The sequence below is a fragment of the Poecile atricapillus genome, chromosome 2 (assembly GCF_030490865.1).
Source record: "Poecile atricapillus isolate bPoeAtr1 chromosome 2, bPoeAtr1.hap1, whole genome shotgun sequence".
NCBI classification, from domain to species: Eukaryota; Metazoa; Chordata; class Aves; order Passeriformes; family Paridae; genus Poecile; species Poecile atricapillus.
In genome coordinates, this window is record NC_081250.1 from 61,929,930 (window position 1) to 61,948,260 (window position 18,331).

The following is an 18,331-nucleotide window of genomic DNA, read 5'->3' on the forward strand; positions in this document are numbered from 1 at the left end:
GTACTTTAGTTACCATTAGTGAGGTACATCAAAGTCACTTTCACCAGAGAAACTAGGTCCGTTTTTCCCATGCTGACAAAGAGACCAGAAGAGTACCACTGTCTGTAGGGCTTTTATCAGCTCATTCAACCTCTCCCTCTATCATTTCCACCAGCTTTATTTGATCTGAATTTGCAGACCAAAAAGTCCTTACTGACTACTATAGGCAATGCATGACCTGGGCAACATCTCTGCAGCACAGAGGCAAAGGTTCAACAGGCCATTTTTGTTTAGGTTTTCTGATTGCCCTTAAAAGTTACATAAAAGACTTTAAAGGTCTCTGAGAACTCAGAAAAGGATAGCAGGGAAACAAAAGCTCACAGCTATCCTATGATGTTTCAAGTATGCTTCAGGAAAAAGTAAATACTGAGATTGATTGCATGCAGACTGTGTATGTTCTCCAACACTCTAAAACTGCATCCTCTTCCTTTTTATTACTGGGTTTTACTAGTACTTGTGATAGGAAAATATGTTAGTTACAAATTATCAAAAGCAAAATGACAAAAGAAATCTTTTAAATAAGGCAAGACAGGCTAACACCAAATGCTCTTTAGAAAAGCATCCTGTGTCAGCATGGGTAGCACATGCGTCTTATACAAGACAAGCAATCCCATCTCACAGGTCTGTCCATCTCCCATTACCCTGCTTCTGTAATGTAAAGGCACTGACAGATCTTACCGCTGTACAAAAGATGCAGCTGCATTCCTGAAGAGTGGTCATCTTATCCAGGGAATATTCACAGAGACATAGCTTGCAAGTGAGGAGAGGCTCCAGAGCTAACTCTCCAGCTTCTGACTCGTCAGCTGTCATGGTGTGAGGACAAGCCTTCCCAGAAGAGCCCATTCAGTCATTAATGGTGCACTCAGCCTGAAAAGAGAAATTGGCAGCTGAAACATCATGTAAGCCATGCACTCGTTTCCATTGCTCTGCGAATTTACATCTCAGATCCATAAAAGTACCTGCACACACAGTGTACTACTCAACATATTGGGGCCAGTCTCTACTTCAGGCCATTCAAGATTTACAAAGAGAGCACACCTCCTCAAAAGACCTGAACTGGCTGGGTTCTCTGTGAACATTCACCTTGCTGGTACGAAGTATCTCAGTCAGGCTGCTTAACATCAAAATAAAAAAAACCAAACAAACACAAAACTCAGAGAGTTGGAGCTATATATATATATTTAGGTATGCATGTAAGTATGTATATGTACATATATATACACCCATATATATGTATATTCACATATATATGTGTATATATATCACTCTGCCTTTTGAAATGAGTTTCAGACTCATACTCTTCCCGCCCAAATGGGATCCTTCAATCTTCATTGCACCCACACAGTTCCAATGAGTGTCTCCACTTCCACTTTCTACTCCAGATGGTGGCTTGGAAGCTCCCCTAGGCAGTGCAAGACACGAACACATTCCCACTTTCTAGGCAAGTACTTCAAATACTTAGTCTGTAATGTAGGTGGTGGGTCCCATGAACTCCACCTTCTCCATGAGTTGTCACTGAGATATAATGAGCTGGCACTCTACTCCAAGAGGGGTGGTGAAGGCATCCAAACCCAGGAAAGGGCTTCAGCTTGCATGTGCTACATCACACAGGGTTGGAGCTTAAAACCAAATGAGTAAGAGCATTTCATGTGCAGTCTTCTTTTTGGCATTGCCTTAATGATGCCAAAAAGTAGCTTTTGTGCACCCTGCTTTCTGGCTCTTCTATTTATTTCATAGGCCTCTGAGACATTCAACTGATGCTTGTGAACCAAGTGCACCAGCATTTCAACAGAGAGGTGCTCACCAGAGCCAGGTTTTCACTACACATCACAGCAGTGCTCGGGGATAACATTTCTCTTCTTTGATGAGCAGCAAATGGAAATGTCATGTTTGCATGTAATGCTTTCTGGCCTTAGCATTTAAAAACTCTGCACCGTTATAATAAAAAATCTCAAGACCCTCATTCTTACACAGTAACACTGAAAAAGGAATTAAAGAGAATACCCTTGTGCTTAAAGTGAAACAATGTAAAGCCTATTTGCAGATCTTACTCACCTCAGCACAGACAGTGGGGTCCACTACAGTATTTAAAGCACAGGAAAATCTATCCCTGCCTCTAAGAAACTTGGCCCAGCTTCCATAGACCTCCTGAATACGCTTTGCTGATAGCAAGACAACCTTCACCCATATTTTACAAGCAGAGACCTGATGGCCAGCTGTGCACAGCTGCTTGCACCAAGAATGCCGCTCTACTAAATCTGGAGCTGCATCACAAGTGAAGGCTGCACGAACACGAAACCAATCTAGACCTATCGATGTGCCTGTCAGATTTGACATCTCATGAGGCAAACCAGAGACTCGAGCCATTTGGTCTTCTGCTGGCCTCCCCTGCAGTCCTGAGCACCCTCTGGGCAGGGCTGTCAGGCCACATTTGGCAGCACATCCCTGCTGCCATTCTGTGGTTGCCAGAGTGGCCAACGCAGCTGCAGACCGTCAATGCATATGTGACGTACTGACTTGCAGTGCCTGCAGAAAACCTCCCTAGGGAGAGAATGAGGGGGCTCATGGAGCTCATGGAACCTTTCTCTGCGGCTCCCATCTCAATGCTGAGGCCTGTCCCCAAAGCCTCTTGGGAGCCTGTGCTCCCACAGTCTGCAGGAAGACACCTTCTCTTCAAAAGCCACAAAACCACAACAAATCTGGGTCAGAGAACACTTATCCCTTTTTAGTTTTTACACTTGGCAGTTTCCTAGCCTAGCCTGTCAGAGAAGCCATCAGATTTGTACCTTGGAATGTCTTTCTTGTAAACACAGTTTTAACAGATATGAGCATCATAGCCAAGATTCTGGCACCCAAATTCCTGACCACAAATCCAAAGCAAACTCTCTTTATATGGCTTGCTATCATTAGTTCATAACATACGCTATTCACACATTTTTCTTGTTCCAGTCCGGGGGCCTGCTACCATGATGCCCCTTACAATTTGCTCCATACAGCTGCAGAGCTGGGGCTCCAGCATGGCCAGAAGCCTTAGAAGGAAGCCTCCCTCTGAGTCAGGAACTGCAACAATCTTCTGTAATTACTGCAGCAGGGTGGGGGGAACACTGAGTCACTGGAAACGCTGTGGCAGATCAAGAATTACCTGTTATTTAAACCTACGTGCTAGACGTTATCTCAGTATTTAGGAGAATTGTTACACGTTTACTCATGTTGCTTTTCAATGACAGCTGCGTCTGTACAGATGAGCTATGGACCCTCACTCTGCACTGGTCTGAAATTTCTTCATTTACACAGAAAAAGGTAGCAATGCTGAAAGGATGGATGCACAAAAGAACATGCAGGAGTATTGCAGGATGTGGGAATGGATATAAAATGGATAAAGCTGTTTCAAAAGTCAGTGTTCTCCTTATAACCAAAAGGGTTATGACCCTGAATGCAGGCAGAACTGAGGCATCTGTAGGAAGATTCAGGTGTATGACTGTTTAGGGCTAGAGGCTAATTTTAGATGGCCTAAATCCAGCACTCAGTGTGACAGTGAAGAGCAGGCTCCTGATACACTGCTCTGTGCTAGTAGCAACCTAATGCCACGGTGATGGCTGTAGGGACTCATTATGGTATCCCACTGTCACTGATGATAACCCTTGTTCCTGAAGGCTGTAGGTTAAATTCAGTTTTGCTCCCTGTCCCTCCACACGTTTGCCCTTCCCTCACACCAGGATGACAGAGCACAGCTGAAGTTCTCCCTAAAACAGGCAGCGCACCCTGTGGAAATGAGCCTGGCACATCAGAGGATCCACCCCCAGACAGCCCACACTGCCTCATTAACCCCATTGGAGTTCATCAAACAAAGCGAACAGAGAACTTGGAGGCAGCTCCATGTCCTGCCTGCTCAGCCCTTGAAGGAAACACTGTGGCTACCAGGAAGAGCACTTCTGCCATGGTCCTTTAGAGGCCAGCTTGTCCACAAGCATCCCTCTGAGTCAGGCTGGCACAGGCAAAGCCATCCTGTTAGCGCTGGACACCTGCCTGTCAAAGGGAGAGCAGACACATGGCCTGCTCCTTCTCCCAGAGCAACCCAGCCCACTGGTCCTTGCATCTGCCCTAACAAATCAGGACTTCTGCTACTGCTGCCAAGGGACACATGGTAGGGGAAGAGCTCAGGGTTATGGAGAAGGGTAGGCCCATTCAACAGCAGCTGGGCTCTGAAATCAGGTCTGCAGGGGAGGTTCATTCTCATCACCAGATCAGATGGTAGTAACAACAGAGAAAGACACATCTTCCTCCAGTTCCCAGCTCCTACTCCTCCTGTTCTTCCCCAACACTTCAAAATGCATTGTCCTCGCTCAAGCTCTCCAACTATCTCCTCAACTTTATCAGCGTGGCAGAACTGACTTTTCCAGGTGCTGCAGCATACCATCAAGTTCCACCTCAGCTGCTCTGAATTTTTATGGCTTTCACTTTGCTACGCTTATCCCACAGACTGTCATTACTTAATTACACATCCATCAGTCCTCTTTACAGAGGATTAAAATTCCTATTGTAATTACAAGTGAGTTGCCAATAGGTTAGATTGAAAATAAAGCATCTTGGGTGTATGTGTTGTGCAGGGAAAGAGGGAGTCACTGAAGAATGAGTTAGGAAGAAAAAGTGCATTCCATATTTGGTTATATGAACAAAAGTGATCAGAAATTAAAGTAAATAGAAAGTTTCTGAAAAACAATGGACACTCATATAAATACAACACATTGTTAAGCATTTAAACCTTCCCTTTCATGCTTAAAAGCACAAATGGCCTGTTTAGGAAAGCATCCCAAACAAAGCAAGAAATGTGTCACTGAAACTGTATTGTGGCACCTCAACTCTGCAAAAAAAAGCCCCACTGAACAGCAGCAAGAGCTCCACAGACATTGTGGAATACAGATAAACACTTCTTGTGGGCATTGTAACCCAGAGAAATATACTGGTCTGAATCCTGCACCAGCATGAATCATGGCAAGGAAGGGTCAAACTGGCCCCAGCATGTGCAAACACTCAGGAACTTTGAAGATCCACTTTTTTTGTCTACTTCTATCAGCCACATACACGCACACACACACAGATCATACTCCTTTCATACTGCACAGGATTTCCAGGAAATTGGACATCTTTCCTCAAATTGTACACTGCTCACCTCATAAGAACTCATACTTCCCTGGCTGTGACGCTGACAGTGCTGATGCCACAGGATAAGGCAGGATCAGAAAGTCTGAACAAATGTGAGCGAGTTGCAGAGGGTCAGCCCTGTGGGGGTGTAAGCTGCACAGTCACCAGGACCACAGCTTGCCAAGCGCTCGCACCTGTCAATGTTTCCGTTCCACTCATCTGCCTGCGGACACTTTCGCTTTGTCTCTGGGAGGTGACAAAGCTTTGTGCTTTCTTGTAGCACCAGAACATCTCAACACGGCCCATAAGCAAGAAAACATTAGAGTGTGCTCAAAGCGGAAAGGACTGAGAGGGGTAAGTACAAGCAGAAACACTAACACGAAAGCTGGAGATTTTGAGTGAGATACGAGAAACAGAAGAAAAAACGCTGCCTCCTGACACCAGTGTCTGACGTCTAACCTTGAAATTAACTTCCTAAAAGCACATATCTGCAATGCCTGCCTCTAGACAGCTACCCACTGCCAATCCTGGCATTAAGTGTCCCAAACTGAAAACTACTAAATCCCTGTGATGGAGGTGAGAGAGCAGCCGGGTGGGTGTCTGGGAGACAGCCAAGGTCAACCTACCCCAACTCCACAGAGGTATCAAAAATCCATACAACCTACTGCTGAGACTTTCCCTGTAAGCAGGAATTTTAAGGTAACATCCTTGCTACAGTCACACAAAGGCTCACTTGAGTCTGCCCAGCTGCCTCAAACCATGACTACTACAGAAGAACAGAAGTTACTCTGTATATGCAATAGAGAAAACAAGCCAGGCAGTCTCCAGAGCTGCAACATCAGGACATTGCCCCTGTGCCTGCAACCACCTCACTGAATTTAACTAAAAAAAAAAAAAAAATGCATCTGAATGCAACTTTCACCACTTAGAAACATCACATAGAATCATTAGAGCCTCCCGCACTGAAGCTGGAGGAGAATGAATGGAGTATGTTCAGCACCACAGGTTATGCTTTCATTTTTCACATGCTGCATCCAATGGCAAAAACAGAGCTCTTGGAGAAGCTACTTCAAGTCCTGTGTTTACAAACAATTCTGCTGAAGTTAGTCAAGCTGTATGCTTTTACCTGCAATTAGAGTTTAAAGGAAGCCAAGAAATGCACAAGTATAAGACACATTGCTCCAGGAAACATTAATGGAACAAAAAGGGTCCTTAATGTGTTTTCCCCTGTGGGCTGGCATGTCCATCCTGTGGGCAGGGTGAAACCTGAGAGGCCTCTCTGCCCCAGTACACCCAAAAACCAGCACCCAGGCTTGTGGATTTGCACAAACATGGTGAGATTGAAAAGAGGTGTAAGGATACATGTGGGTCTAACGCCTAGCACAGCATGTTCCTCTTTAAAAAATAAAATAAAAAATTTGCATCAAAACACAATCAGAGCATGTGTGCTACATTCCTTTTTAGAGTACCAGGTATTTATTAAACTCTCTTGGAGAAACATTTGCAAGCACTGCAAGTAATCCTTTCTCATGCCCTAGAGATTTTCCAAGTACTCCACCCATTATGAAATTACCTCAATGCCATACAATACATGGTTTGACATGGTTCACTCAGGATTCTGTTGTTTCCTGTAACTAAGATTCCCTCCTTAAAAAATAAATTAAAAAAAAAAAAAATAGAAAAAGAAAACTATCTGAAAAACATGAGTGCCCAAAACCAATGCTAAAAATCAGGCCCTTGGGGAAAAAGAGCAATTACAGAAAGATTTTAAAAATATAACAGAGTGGTATTAAGATAAAGGGGTCAAATTACAAGATATAAACTGAGCTGTGAAATTAGGACTTGTGAAGACAGTTGTCAGAAACCCACATTTCCATCAACTGCAGTGAAATGCCATCATTACCAGTTTTGGTTACAAATCCTTAGCTGTCCCAACTCTCTCAAGACAATGTCATTCAAAATTAATTATTAAGACAGATTTTTTTAAACTCAGCATTTATGCTCAGAGAATTAGTCTGAGTCAAGTGCACTAGAGCTTCTGTGGTCTTAGAGATAGACAGGCCACTAACCCATGATGCATTAATTTCTCTGTACGATATGCACTGCCTACACAGAGCTACCTATTCAGTCCACACAGCATTACTTATCAGGCAGTGATCCAGTTAGGCTGTAAAACATATGATTAAAGCCACAATTTAAAAAAGCCTTCATCTTCAAGAATGACATTTAATCATATGTTTAAGTGCTCCTGTGTATCAAAGCCTGAATGTTCTGCTTTATTGCAATGAGGTTATTAAAAAGTTAAACAAGTACTCAGATTTTCTGAAATCATGGTCTCAAAAAAAGCAACCAGATCCACAAATAGAAGGTCTCATTTTAAATTCATTTTTAATATATTCAGAATTACTGTATTACATCTGAGCCTTAAAACAGCAAGCAGTTGATTACATGCATGTATGAGGATAACCCATTTCTGGATTACCATAATATGCTACCAAGCTGAAGCATTAGAGAGAATCAAAGCATTTCAGTATCTGCTCTCTTTGAGCAAGGCTTAAGGAAAGTCAGATGTATAATATTTCATGACAGCTTTCTACATTGTAAAATTTTTATTGTCAGAAAACTTGTTTAAAGGACAAGCAGCCTAAGTAAATGTGCTGGTACATGAGAACACACCAAAGGCAATTTCTCCCACTTGTTTTCATTGGAATGCCTGGGAAAAAAAGAAAAACCAACAAAACCTTGAGCTGCTGTTCAAGAAGCAGTAGCTATATGAAGTATTTTCATAGCATGCTAGCAACCAAAAAATACATCAAATACTTTTTTAAAGGAATGCAGTGAGTGGAAAGCCTCTTGCACACACGAAAAAACAAATGTTAAGGGACTGATTCTAGTAATTCAGAATACGATCCAGACTTTTGCCAGCAATTTTTATACCAGCACTTTAGGATATTTAAAACACACATTGAACAGCTTCCCAAATATCACATGCACCCAATCATTCCAAACCATTCTAAGAAACCAAAACACCACTGGGACACATATATATCAGTCTCCACAAGACTTTGAGAGTGCAGCTGTCAGATAACTTCTCTGCTGTACTGTAATACTGTGAGGTATGGAGAACTTTGAAAATTTAGAACACTAGTTCTTCACAACAACTTCTTGTGACCCTATGTCAATCTGTCCTCAGGAAGGTGAGGTTTTTTGCAAGAAGATCATGGATATTAACTGAATATAGAAGAATATATTTTGTTTTTCTGAAACAGATGTGACCCTGCAATTGTGGGAATCCTTTATAGATTTCCTTGCAATACTGCTTGAGAACAGGCAAGAGGGAAAAAAAGTGGGGCTTTCCCCCTTCCACTCTTAAAAAGCAGGAGTCCAAGATCAGGAAATCTACAACCTAATGGTGAAATAAATGCTGCTACTCACAGCTGAAGGGAGCTAGGAAAAGCACTTTTGGATCACTTAAAGACAAAAACATGTCAACTAAAAGAGAAATAACTCAGCTGTTACTAAACTGAAACGCATAATAAAAACAGTATTCCACTCTTTCCAATACTGTCAGGAGCCACACAATGGCAATACTCATTGAATCCCTGAGGATGTGAGCAATCCATTCCACATGGGATGAGGTCAGACCATATCACAGAAGCCCCCACTTTCACTCATTCCTGTGCTTGAAACTAGGACATATCAAAGTTCAGAACACAGCTCTATCAACACTGGCAAGCTGGAAAGCCACAGCTTCCTGCACCAGATCTACTGGATGTGAGCCCTGGGCAGGCCTGTGGGTCATCTTGGGGTCACCCAGAGGTATCAGGCTTACTGTGCCTGAGCAGTGGATGGTGCTGGCCCCAGGCACAGGCTTATGGTGACACATCTGGTCCTGCAGGAGGTCAGCTGCAGGATTCTCCTAAGGTTTTATGTTCATCCTGGTCACAGCGCTCAGCAAAGTTGATCAGCACAAAATGCAGTGAAACAAAGCACAGTCAGACAAGAGAACTAGAGTGTTATGGCATCAAACATTCCAGATATTTCCAAAACATATTCAAACAACAAAATTATACCAAGTGGAATTCCAACTACTGGTTACCAGGTCTGAGATTAAAATCTAAAGCTTTTCTAAATAACATCCTCTGTTCTTAATGACACTATGCAACATATGTTAATGCTAAGCTACAAGGAATTTCCACCCAAACTAGTTTGGTGCACTTTACTTTTAACATCCTGTTGACAAGAGGTAATACAACACTATTAAATAAAAACACATTCTTCAAAATGACAAATGACAGATCTTTCTTTCAGACCACATGAAGGCTTTTGGTAACTGTGGCATTTACTGAGTAAAGGGAATTGAGCTTTTGGGAGGTCAAATGGCTTGATAAGTTGGCTAGCTGTCTCTTCGGAAACAGGACTTGGAAGTTCAGATGTAACAATTTGCCTTTGACACAGAAAAAAATGTTTATTTTTGTTAATCGAATAACAAAACATTGGGATATGCTAAATCCCTTAGCTGGAATGTTTACAGTTTAGATAGGGTGTGTTCAGAAGACATTTGCAACATTGGCCTTTTTTAACATCAAGGATTTTTAGGAGATATTTATAAACATGCATTGTTAAAGTGAAAGCAGTGAAAAACAGTGGAAAAGCAGTGGAAAACAGAGGGACCAACTTCATGTGATTGTAGTTTGCTCTCCTCTTCTAACAAGAAACTAATTGGGCTCTCGGGGTCCCCTGGCTGGAGACTGCCAAAGCTGTCTGGAGCAAGCGGTGTCTTGACTGCAAGGCAAGCAGGTCAAGGCACATAGAGATGTGACACAAAGCCAGGCCTCCAAAGGGCCAGCAAGAAACTTCCAGGCATCAAGAGAAGCAGGCAGAGTCTGCCAGAAGCTGAGGAACAACTCAACTGACAGGAACAACGAAACTGATCCTCCGCTGAATTCTGCAAAATGTACTGAAAGCCATCTATTGAAAAAAAAAATAATTACCATGTGTTTATTTTTAGAAGGGTTGATCTGAGAATTTTTTTCTCAGTCCTTGCAATAAGATGATACCTTTAACATCTCTGTCATTCCATTTTTTCACTGAAAGCACTGAAAAGCACTTTTAACAATTTTAGATTTACATCAAGAGAAATAACAGAATAAGTTGATTTTCCTTCTATAACAATTTTTGTGTGACTGCTCAGCAAACAAAGCTAATACATGTAATATTTTGACCTGCCCCTATCTAATCCTACAGTCAACTACACTGCTCATTATTATATGGAAAATATGTTATTTGAGGTAACCAAAATAAAACAATTAAAACATTGAAAACTGCCCTTGATCCAAATGTATCTCAATGACTTAGAAAGCTTACCCAGTGTTCAAGTCTTAGCTACAAGGACAGCCAGTGGATCAAAGACTGGGAGTCAAATCTGAGGATCAGACCCTGGGGAAGTCACTATCTCTGACATAAGCCTTTGCCATTAAGAAAACAACATCAGCAGCTACTGACTATGCTGAAATTTGGCAAGAAACAATAGCAGAGGTTTGGACCTGGACATGAGGCTGTTTTGAAACAAAACACATTTACAGAAGTAATTATTACTACTGCTTTTCATGACTGGTAATTAAACTAGTCCAAGTGTATCCCTAAACTTCTCCTCTGCCAGTTCCTTGATGAGTCCTTCCAAAGGCAACTGGAGATGAGGAAAGGACAAGTTCCAGCTCTGGACAGATCTGCAGAGGCAAAAAGGAGAAGTAAACGCAGTAACAATCCCCTGACTGAGCATCTCTCTGCTTGTACTCTCAGTATTCACATTTCATCTCCCTCTTTCCCAGCCCACACATGGGAAAAGGTAAGAGCCCAGCATGCTGGGAGAGAGATCCTGGGAGGAATTCTGCTGCAGGCAATTCCTTCCATATTGCCTACTGCTCCAGTGTGAAGAAGCCCCACGTGCCCAGGCTTTGAATTTGGGGCACCTCTAACCTCTGATACGCCTCACATATATGCTACTGAACAGAAGTTGCAAACTACGCTGGAATAGCAAAAATACCCTGTTTTCCACATCCCTCTTCTGTCTCTGTGCTTCAGGCTCCAAGCATTCACAAAAAGATTTTTGCCTGTACTGTGCCAAGCACAGGGAACACAGTTAGTTTCTCAGGGCCTCGATGCAACTACTTAGAAATCCAGATGTTAGTACATGTAATAAACCAGAAGCGTCCATCAAACACAGAGGTTTGCATTCATCACCCCCTCACTTCAATTCTGAATTTCAACATTCATTACAGTAATAATTACAAGGGGGAACAGCAACCTGTAAACATATGAGATTCCAGCCTCAAGTGCCTCAGCACTTCCAAAGGAGTGTTTTTCAATAGATCTGTGCATTATGTGTGCAAAGATAAGCAAGTGGGAGCTAATCTTTGAAAGAAGCTGCCCCACCTCCCAAACTCTTAGAAAAATGAGTACATAGAACTGAAAACTCATAGACTTTTTTTCTATTATAGGATGACAGTCTTACAGAAACCTTTCTAGAAATTTTCTGCTAGCTGGTCTTTTAATTATGACCATGACAACTAATGCCCATAGGCAAAATAGGCATTTTGTCCTCACTGTTGCGGAATTTGGAAAGAGATAAGAATTCTTGACTTTTTCTCTACTCTTCACACGTGTATGCTTCCTTAAATTTGTTGGTACATCCTCCCAAAATGTGATAAGCAAAGTTAACAAGGGGGTTGAAATTGCCCAAGCCATGCACGCTGCTTGGGTATTTGCAACAAAAACATTGAGCAATCCAACAAATACGTCCTCATAGTAGTATTGTCTAAATTAAGTACATTATGTGGCCTCTGCTTCACTCCCGGCAAAGGGCACAATTGCCTTTCCCACAGATTTTCTGTGGAAACTTATGATGAAGAATCCCCACCACTGAAACCATCAGCACAACTGTGGAGAGGTCAAGAGGGTGCAAGGTTGCATCTTCTCCATTGTGCAAAATTTCAGCAAGCAAGTTATTGCTGGCCCCGTGGATGTTATCTTAGCCCTAAAACGGGTAAACCCCATGGGGAAGAGTTCCAGTACCAGTGGCTGGCAGACTGCCCACTGCTGTGAGAAATGTTCCAGTGAGTGCAATGGTAAACAGCCCACAGGATCAGCTCCATTTCCCCAATGATTACAGCTTTGTAACCATCTTTCTTTTTTTTTTTCCTTTTTTTTGGTTTTTTTTTGAAAGGGGGAAAAGACTGGCTTGTTTTCCTTCATCATCTCCCCACCTCCATCAGAATGCTTCAAAAATTCACACGAACTCTCCCATCTACTGCTCAGACATAACCAGTGCCAGCCTGCATGTCACTGCTTCTACTTAATTCTGGAATTTTCTTTGCATGCAAAGGATTAGCCTGGATGCTAGTCATCATGAAATGTGTTTTTCCTTCTATGTACATAGGGATTTAGAGCGTTTAACTTTGAATTATTTGCAGCTATATATACACATGTGCAAAGAAATCTCCCCTACACCACAGCAACATACAGTACATGAGAGTGTAAGCAGAGGTAGCCTCAAAGGAACCAGTTCCAGTCCCTGAAAACAGATATAACTCTTCTGTTCCAATGATTTTTTCCTTTTTTTGTAAATATATAGAACACATGTTTTCAGATCTGCAAGTTTCATTCCTGTCTATCTGAAAATTCAACAGTTTGTGCAACCAAACATGAATATCATCAAAGCCTCTGTCAGATACCCAGACAACGTCCACTCCTTGAGCAATGACTCATGTCTTATACTTTCCACCCTCTGCTCATCTTTACAACAAAGCAAGAGGCAGAAAAGCAGGCAACAGACACAAATACTGACAGTCTCAATTAAAGGGCAGAAGCATGAGCATGACAGTAAAATGGTAATTTTTCCTTCTAATAAAAAGTGATTCTGTATTCTGTCTCCAAACCAGCATCTGGAAAAACTAGAGAAGTGGGTGCATAAGAACTAAATGGTTCAACAAATCTAAGTGCGAAGTGCTGCATCTGGCTCAGGGCAATCCCAGACATGGGTACTGAATATGAGAAGAACTCCCTGAGAGCTGCTCTGCCAAAAAGGACTTCGGGGTTCTCGAGGATGAAAACTTGGACATGAGTGGACAGCATCAGCACTTGCAGGCCAAAATGCCAATCACATCCTGGGCTGCATCTAAAGCAAAGTGGGCAGGAGATCAAGGGAGGGGAATCTGCCCCTCTAGTCTGCTGAGACCCCACCTGGAATTCTGAATCCAGCCCTGGGGTCCTGAGCACAGGAAGCACATGGCCCTGCTAGAGAACATCTAGAGAAGAGCCACAAAGATAATCAGAGGGCTGGAACAACTCTCCTCCAAAGACAGGCTGAGAGAGCTGGGATTGTTCTGCCTGGAAAGAGGAAGGCTCCAGGAACACATCAGTGTGGCATTCCAGTACCTAAAAGGGGTCCATAAAAAAAGGAAAAGTAATTTTTACACAGGCAGATAGTCATAGAATAAGCAGAATGGTTTTAAACTAGAAGAGGGGAGACTTACATCAGGTGCTAGGAATAAATTCTTTCCTCAGAGGGGTAGTGAGACATTGGAACAGACTGCCTAGAAAAGCTGTGGATGTCTCATCCTTGGAAGGCCAGGTTGGATAGGACTGTGAACAACCTAGTCTAGTGGAAGTCTAGTCTACCACAGCAGGTAGGTTGGAACTAGATGGTCTTCAAGGTCCCTTCCAACCCAAGCCATTCCAGGATTCTATGCTCTTTTGTCTCTCCTTTCGACAAAAGGCATGTATAACAAGTACCCATGATGGCTGTGTCTACAACAAGCTCAGGAAATACACAGGAAGAAACTCCATGCAGGAGCCATTTAGAAAAGACACAGAGTGATTACTGAACACTATTTTCTCTCTGATCAGCACAAAGTTATTTGGCACAAGCATCTCTGTCAATGTTTGTCCAAGACTAGGTAAATTTGCAGTGTACGATGGCCCTCAGACCTGTGCTTCTGTCAAGTGAGAAGGCTCATAGTCTAGCACTGGAGCTCAGCTATGCTTCAGCAGAAATACAGAATGCTAGAGGCTGAGCTTAGTATCATTGCTGTCTTTCCCTTTGGATCTGTTCTTTCTTGTTTTGTTTAATGTTCCCCTTTGCAAACCAGAAGAAGATTAGTTTTCAAATGGAATGAATGTAAGACCAGTTGTGAAGTGCATTATGCTGGGCTCTGCTTTGGCATGGAGAAACCAGAGGAAGAGGAGGGAACTGTACCCAGCTCTGGGCAAGTACCAGAGGAAAAGCACAGCTCCAGAATCACTTTCAGGCTCACAAAGCTGTAGGCAATGTCTGTTTTAGGATATGCAAGGAGGTCTGATGGGCTCAGTTCACAGTGACACTGGCAGCCTGCCACAGTATTTTGTTCACTTGTGCCTGAGATATCCATGGGCCCAGAGCTGTAATTATGGTCTCAGATATCACAGTACTACTAGCCCAGGAGATATTTATGCATCTGATATGTACAACCTAAAGGCACTGTGAAGTTTCAGGCACATTCAAGAAAAATCTCCACTGCAGAAGAGGGACATCATGTCTTTAGGAGTTCTTTTGAGGAACATCAAAGCAACACACTCCACTGGATCTCACCACTGAAAGGTCTGAACAGGGCAAACTGCAGGCACAGGGCTCAGGCTCACACCACAGATATTATCAGAGGCATACTAATGAGCTGAGAACCAGGTTAAGCATTAGCACTGCTTGTTTCCCTATGAAGTGGCTTGCTGCTTCTCACAGTTGCATTTTAAACTCACAATAATAATACGGACAAAGTACATGCTTTCCTCCACCAAAAAGGGAAAGGCCAGAAAACCACTTCCAGACTATTTATTTCTACAAAGCTTATGAAGCATTTAGAGAATAGAGAGCAATCCAAGAACCTAACTAGAGAGAAAAAACTCCATATTGTTTGCTATTTACACTAACTTTTTCCCCAAAGCATACTACCACAGAACCAAAATGTCACATCTGTGGGAAAGACGCCCATGATCACAAGAGAGGTACACTTAAACATAGGGAACAGAAACTATACCAGGTTGCTAAATGCTAGTTCCACGTGAAACCTAGGGAGGTTTCTGGGTCCTTGTGTGAGCAGACAGGACTTTGTGTGAAATACCCCCATCAGACAGTAAGATGCATGGGAGAAAAGGAGTCTAATTCTCATCATATTGGCTTGGCTCTAGAGTAGCTCTGGTTTATTTTGAAAAAAAGCCTCCAGCTCACTACAGCTTTAGACACTCTGCAAACACACACTTCTCCATCCATAATCTGAAGCATTACTTTCAGCAGCATAACTGCAGCCATGCTCTTTCCAATGTGCAGTACTTTCTCCAAAATAGCTTACATTCATTGATTTCAGTCACTTTCATGTTAAAGCAACAACCCAAACACCCACTCACATTCAGGCATAGATAAATCCTATACAGGACAAGAGTCAGGACAATATATTTGTTTTGAAAAATATTTAAGGACAGGATTTTGAAACCTCTGTTTCCATTAATATTGGAACCCTCCAAACCCAGTGCCTGCCCTTAACTGAGTCCACTTGCCCTTCAGGCTGAGGGCAGCCAAATGTATCAGATTGCCCTGCCTGCTCACAGGCAGTTGGAAAGCTGCATGGGGGCATTTCAGTCACAGCCTGTATCTCTGCTAAAATTTACTTCCTTAAAGCATTCACTGTCTATTGACCAAGAGGATTCAAAGTCACCCTGCAATGCTTCCTTTACTATAGTAATTCTAAATATTTTACAACTTACAGTGCTCTCTGAAGGAAGACATTTGATATTGCTGTATGCAGTTAGGGAGCAGAGTGCTTTTGTATTACAGAAAATACAGATCTTTAAAATAAACTAGACTGAAACATCTTCATTACTAAAGCTGCTTTGCACTGAGAAAGCCTTATGATGAGAAAGCAGTGCAAACACTCCAGTAAATGCAGTTGTCTATTCTTAGTGCCAAAAAAATTTTAAATGCAAACTAGAGAAGTATGATATATTTTGTATGTGCTTACATAAACCACATAACCCTAAACCCTGAGCAGATTAGAAGTGTACATTAACACGGATTAGAAGTTAACACTTGCAATACAGATGAACATATTTTTTCTTTCCCGAGACCAGCTGCATGAGACTGTAGCAGAAGAAATGCCTTTAAATCAGGAGGAAGTATCAGCATTTTAAACTCAGGCTTTCTCCAGCTTAATCCGGTATTTTTTCTGTGTGAAAGAAGTTCTTCTATTTAAACTAAAACATACTGACTGTATGCCATTTTAGCAATTGCCTTCCACACAGATATATCCTAATACTGCAGCATTTTTAAACACTTCACACAGCTATTTCTCCAAAAGTTACACTGACAAGAGTCATTTCACCCTTTTTGGGAAGTACTTGATGTCTATTTATTTTCAGCCTTTAACAGTCAGGACACCAAGGTTTCCTTCTGCCTCACTGCCTCAGCTCTAAGTACCAGATAGTTTTATTTTAGCCAAAGCACAAATAACATTTATTTTAGCTATTTAATCATTCCAGTCCTTACCTCCTAAAAAAAATAAATAAATAAATAAAAATTTAAAAAAGGCTTTTCCACTTTCTTCCATTAGAAGCAAATGCTGGCTTTCTGTTCTTTTAGAGTATCCTTTGCTCTTAAGGAGAAAAACCAGCCAGAAAGCTGTATTCCAACATACCTTGAAAGGCGAGCAGCACTCGCCGCCAGCGGTGTGACTTTTCAGCGGCTGCCCTCGGACTCCGGCATTCCCAAGAACCACGATGTCACAGAGCCCCGGAGCTCGCCGTGAGGAGCGCAGCAGATTGCTCCCACACGCCCTTCCTCTTCCCTGGCTATCTGACAGCTCAACACTTCTAAGGGCAGCAGCAGGACTCGTCTCCCAGCCCCTCGGCCGCTCCGAGAAATCATCCCCTCCCTGCTATTAAGTGCACGCTGCCATTGCACCTTAATCGCACGTCACAGCTCGTATGCAGTAGCTGTGGGAAAGCTGCATTTATTTGTACAGGAAGCTTGAGAACAGCACTTCCTACTTCCCATCCGAGACTCAATTCAACTGCAGGTGATTACTTAAACCCTGTCAGCTTCCAGCCCATGCACACCCTTACGTTCCGATTTGGGTCTCTGTGCAGCTTTTAGCCACGACTCCCATCCGCGCCCTGCCAAGGTAAAACTGAAAGCAGCAAGGCATTAGATGTGACACTCATCAAAGCCCTCCCAAGTTAACCTGTTTGGGGAGAGCAGTTTGCATAGCAGCTGATGTCTGAAACCTTGCTGGCTTCTGCTTGTGAAAAAATGTCATCTAAAAAGAAAAAAACAAAGTGATGTATTCACGTTGGAGGGGAAGGGAGCAAAAAATCTAAACTCAAAAGTAAAGTGCCCGTGTAATTTCAGATCTGAGTGTGTAATGATGATGGTGCCCATCTTATTCTGCCAGTACTAAAATTTCACTCTTTAAGCTTTCCCTGCGTGCAGGAGGGGTTGGGAATCCTGCAGTTCCGTATTCCAGACCAAAGGGTGTGATTCACAGCAGCCAAGTAGCAGGAGAATATCTAATTGTGCCACATGACACCAAACCCTCAAGAACTTTTCCTGCTGTAGGAAATGCACCACACCCACAGATAAGAAATATAGATATATCAGAGTGCAGAGGGTGCAGAAAAACAGAAGTATAAATGTTAATCTACAATTTTCTTATGACAAAATAAATTTACTTTGTACTTCATGCAATCGTTGCTGGCATTTTGCCTTCAGTACTTTCCTGTGAAAAATTATATATAGGCATTTCTTCCGGGGTGTATAAAAGCTCACAGCTGAGCTTTTAGTTCTTTTCAGACAATTATACTGCATCAGATAAATTTAAGAAAAAAAAAAAAAAAAAAAAAAAAAGAAGCTTGTGCAACTTTAATTCAGCCTCCTTGCTGAATTATTTCTTTATATTACAGCTTTGCTGGAATTACCATCATATACTCTTTTCCTCTCAGAATAAGGACAAACTTAGAATTTATCTATTTAACACTGGGTGCTTGATATAATCTTAGATATAGTTATATAATAGATATATAATTTTATATATACAATTTTTTAATATATTTATATATATTTAGGGAG

At 42.2% G+C, this 18,331-nt stretch overlaps 1 protein-coding gene across 1 annotated transcript in view; it reads right to left on the bottom strand.

The window, feature by feature from the left end:
• Positions 1-17,364, bottom strand: part of RNF144B (ring finger protein 144B) — a 52,216-nt gene extending 34,852 nt beyond the window's left edge. Inside the window, exons 1-2 of the mRNA XM_058832213.1 lie at positions 16,902-17,364; positions 718-906 (exon numbers count right to left, since the gene is read on the bottom strand). Of these exons, the coding sequence (XP_058688196.1) occupies positions 718-882 (165 nt within the window). The 5' untranslated portion in view covers positions 883-906; positions 16,902-17,364. The remainder of the gene's footprint in view (positions 1-717; positions 907-16,901) is intronic.
• Between the last annotated feature and the right edge of the window lie 967 nt (positions 17,365-18,331).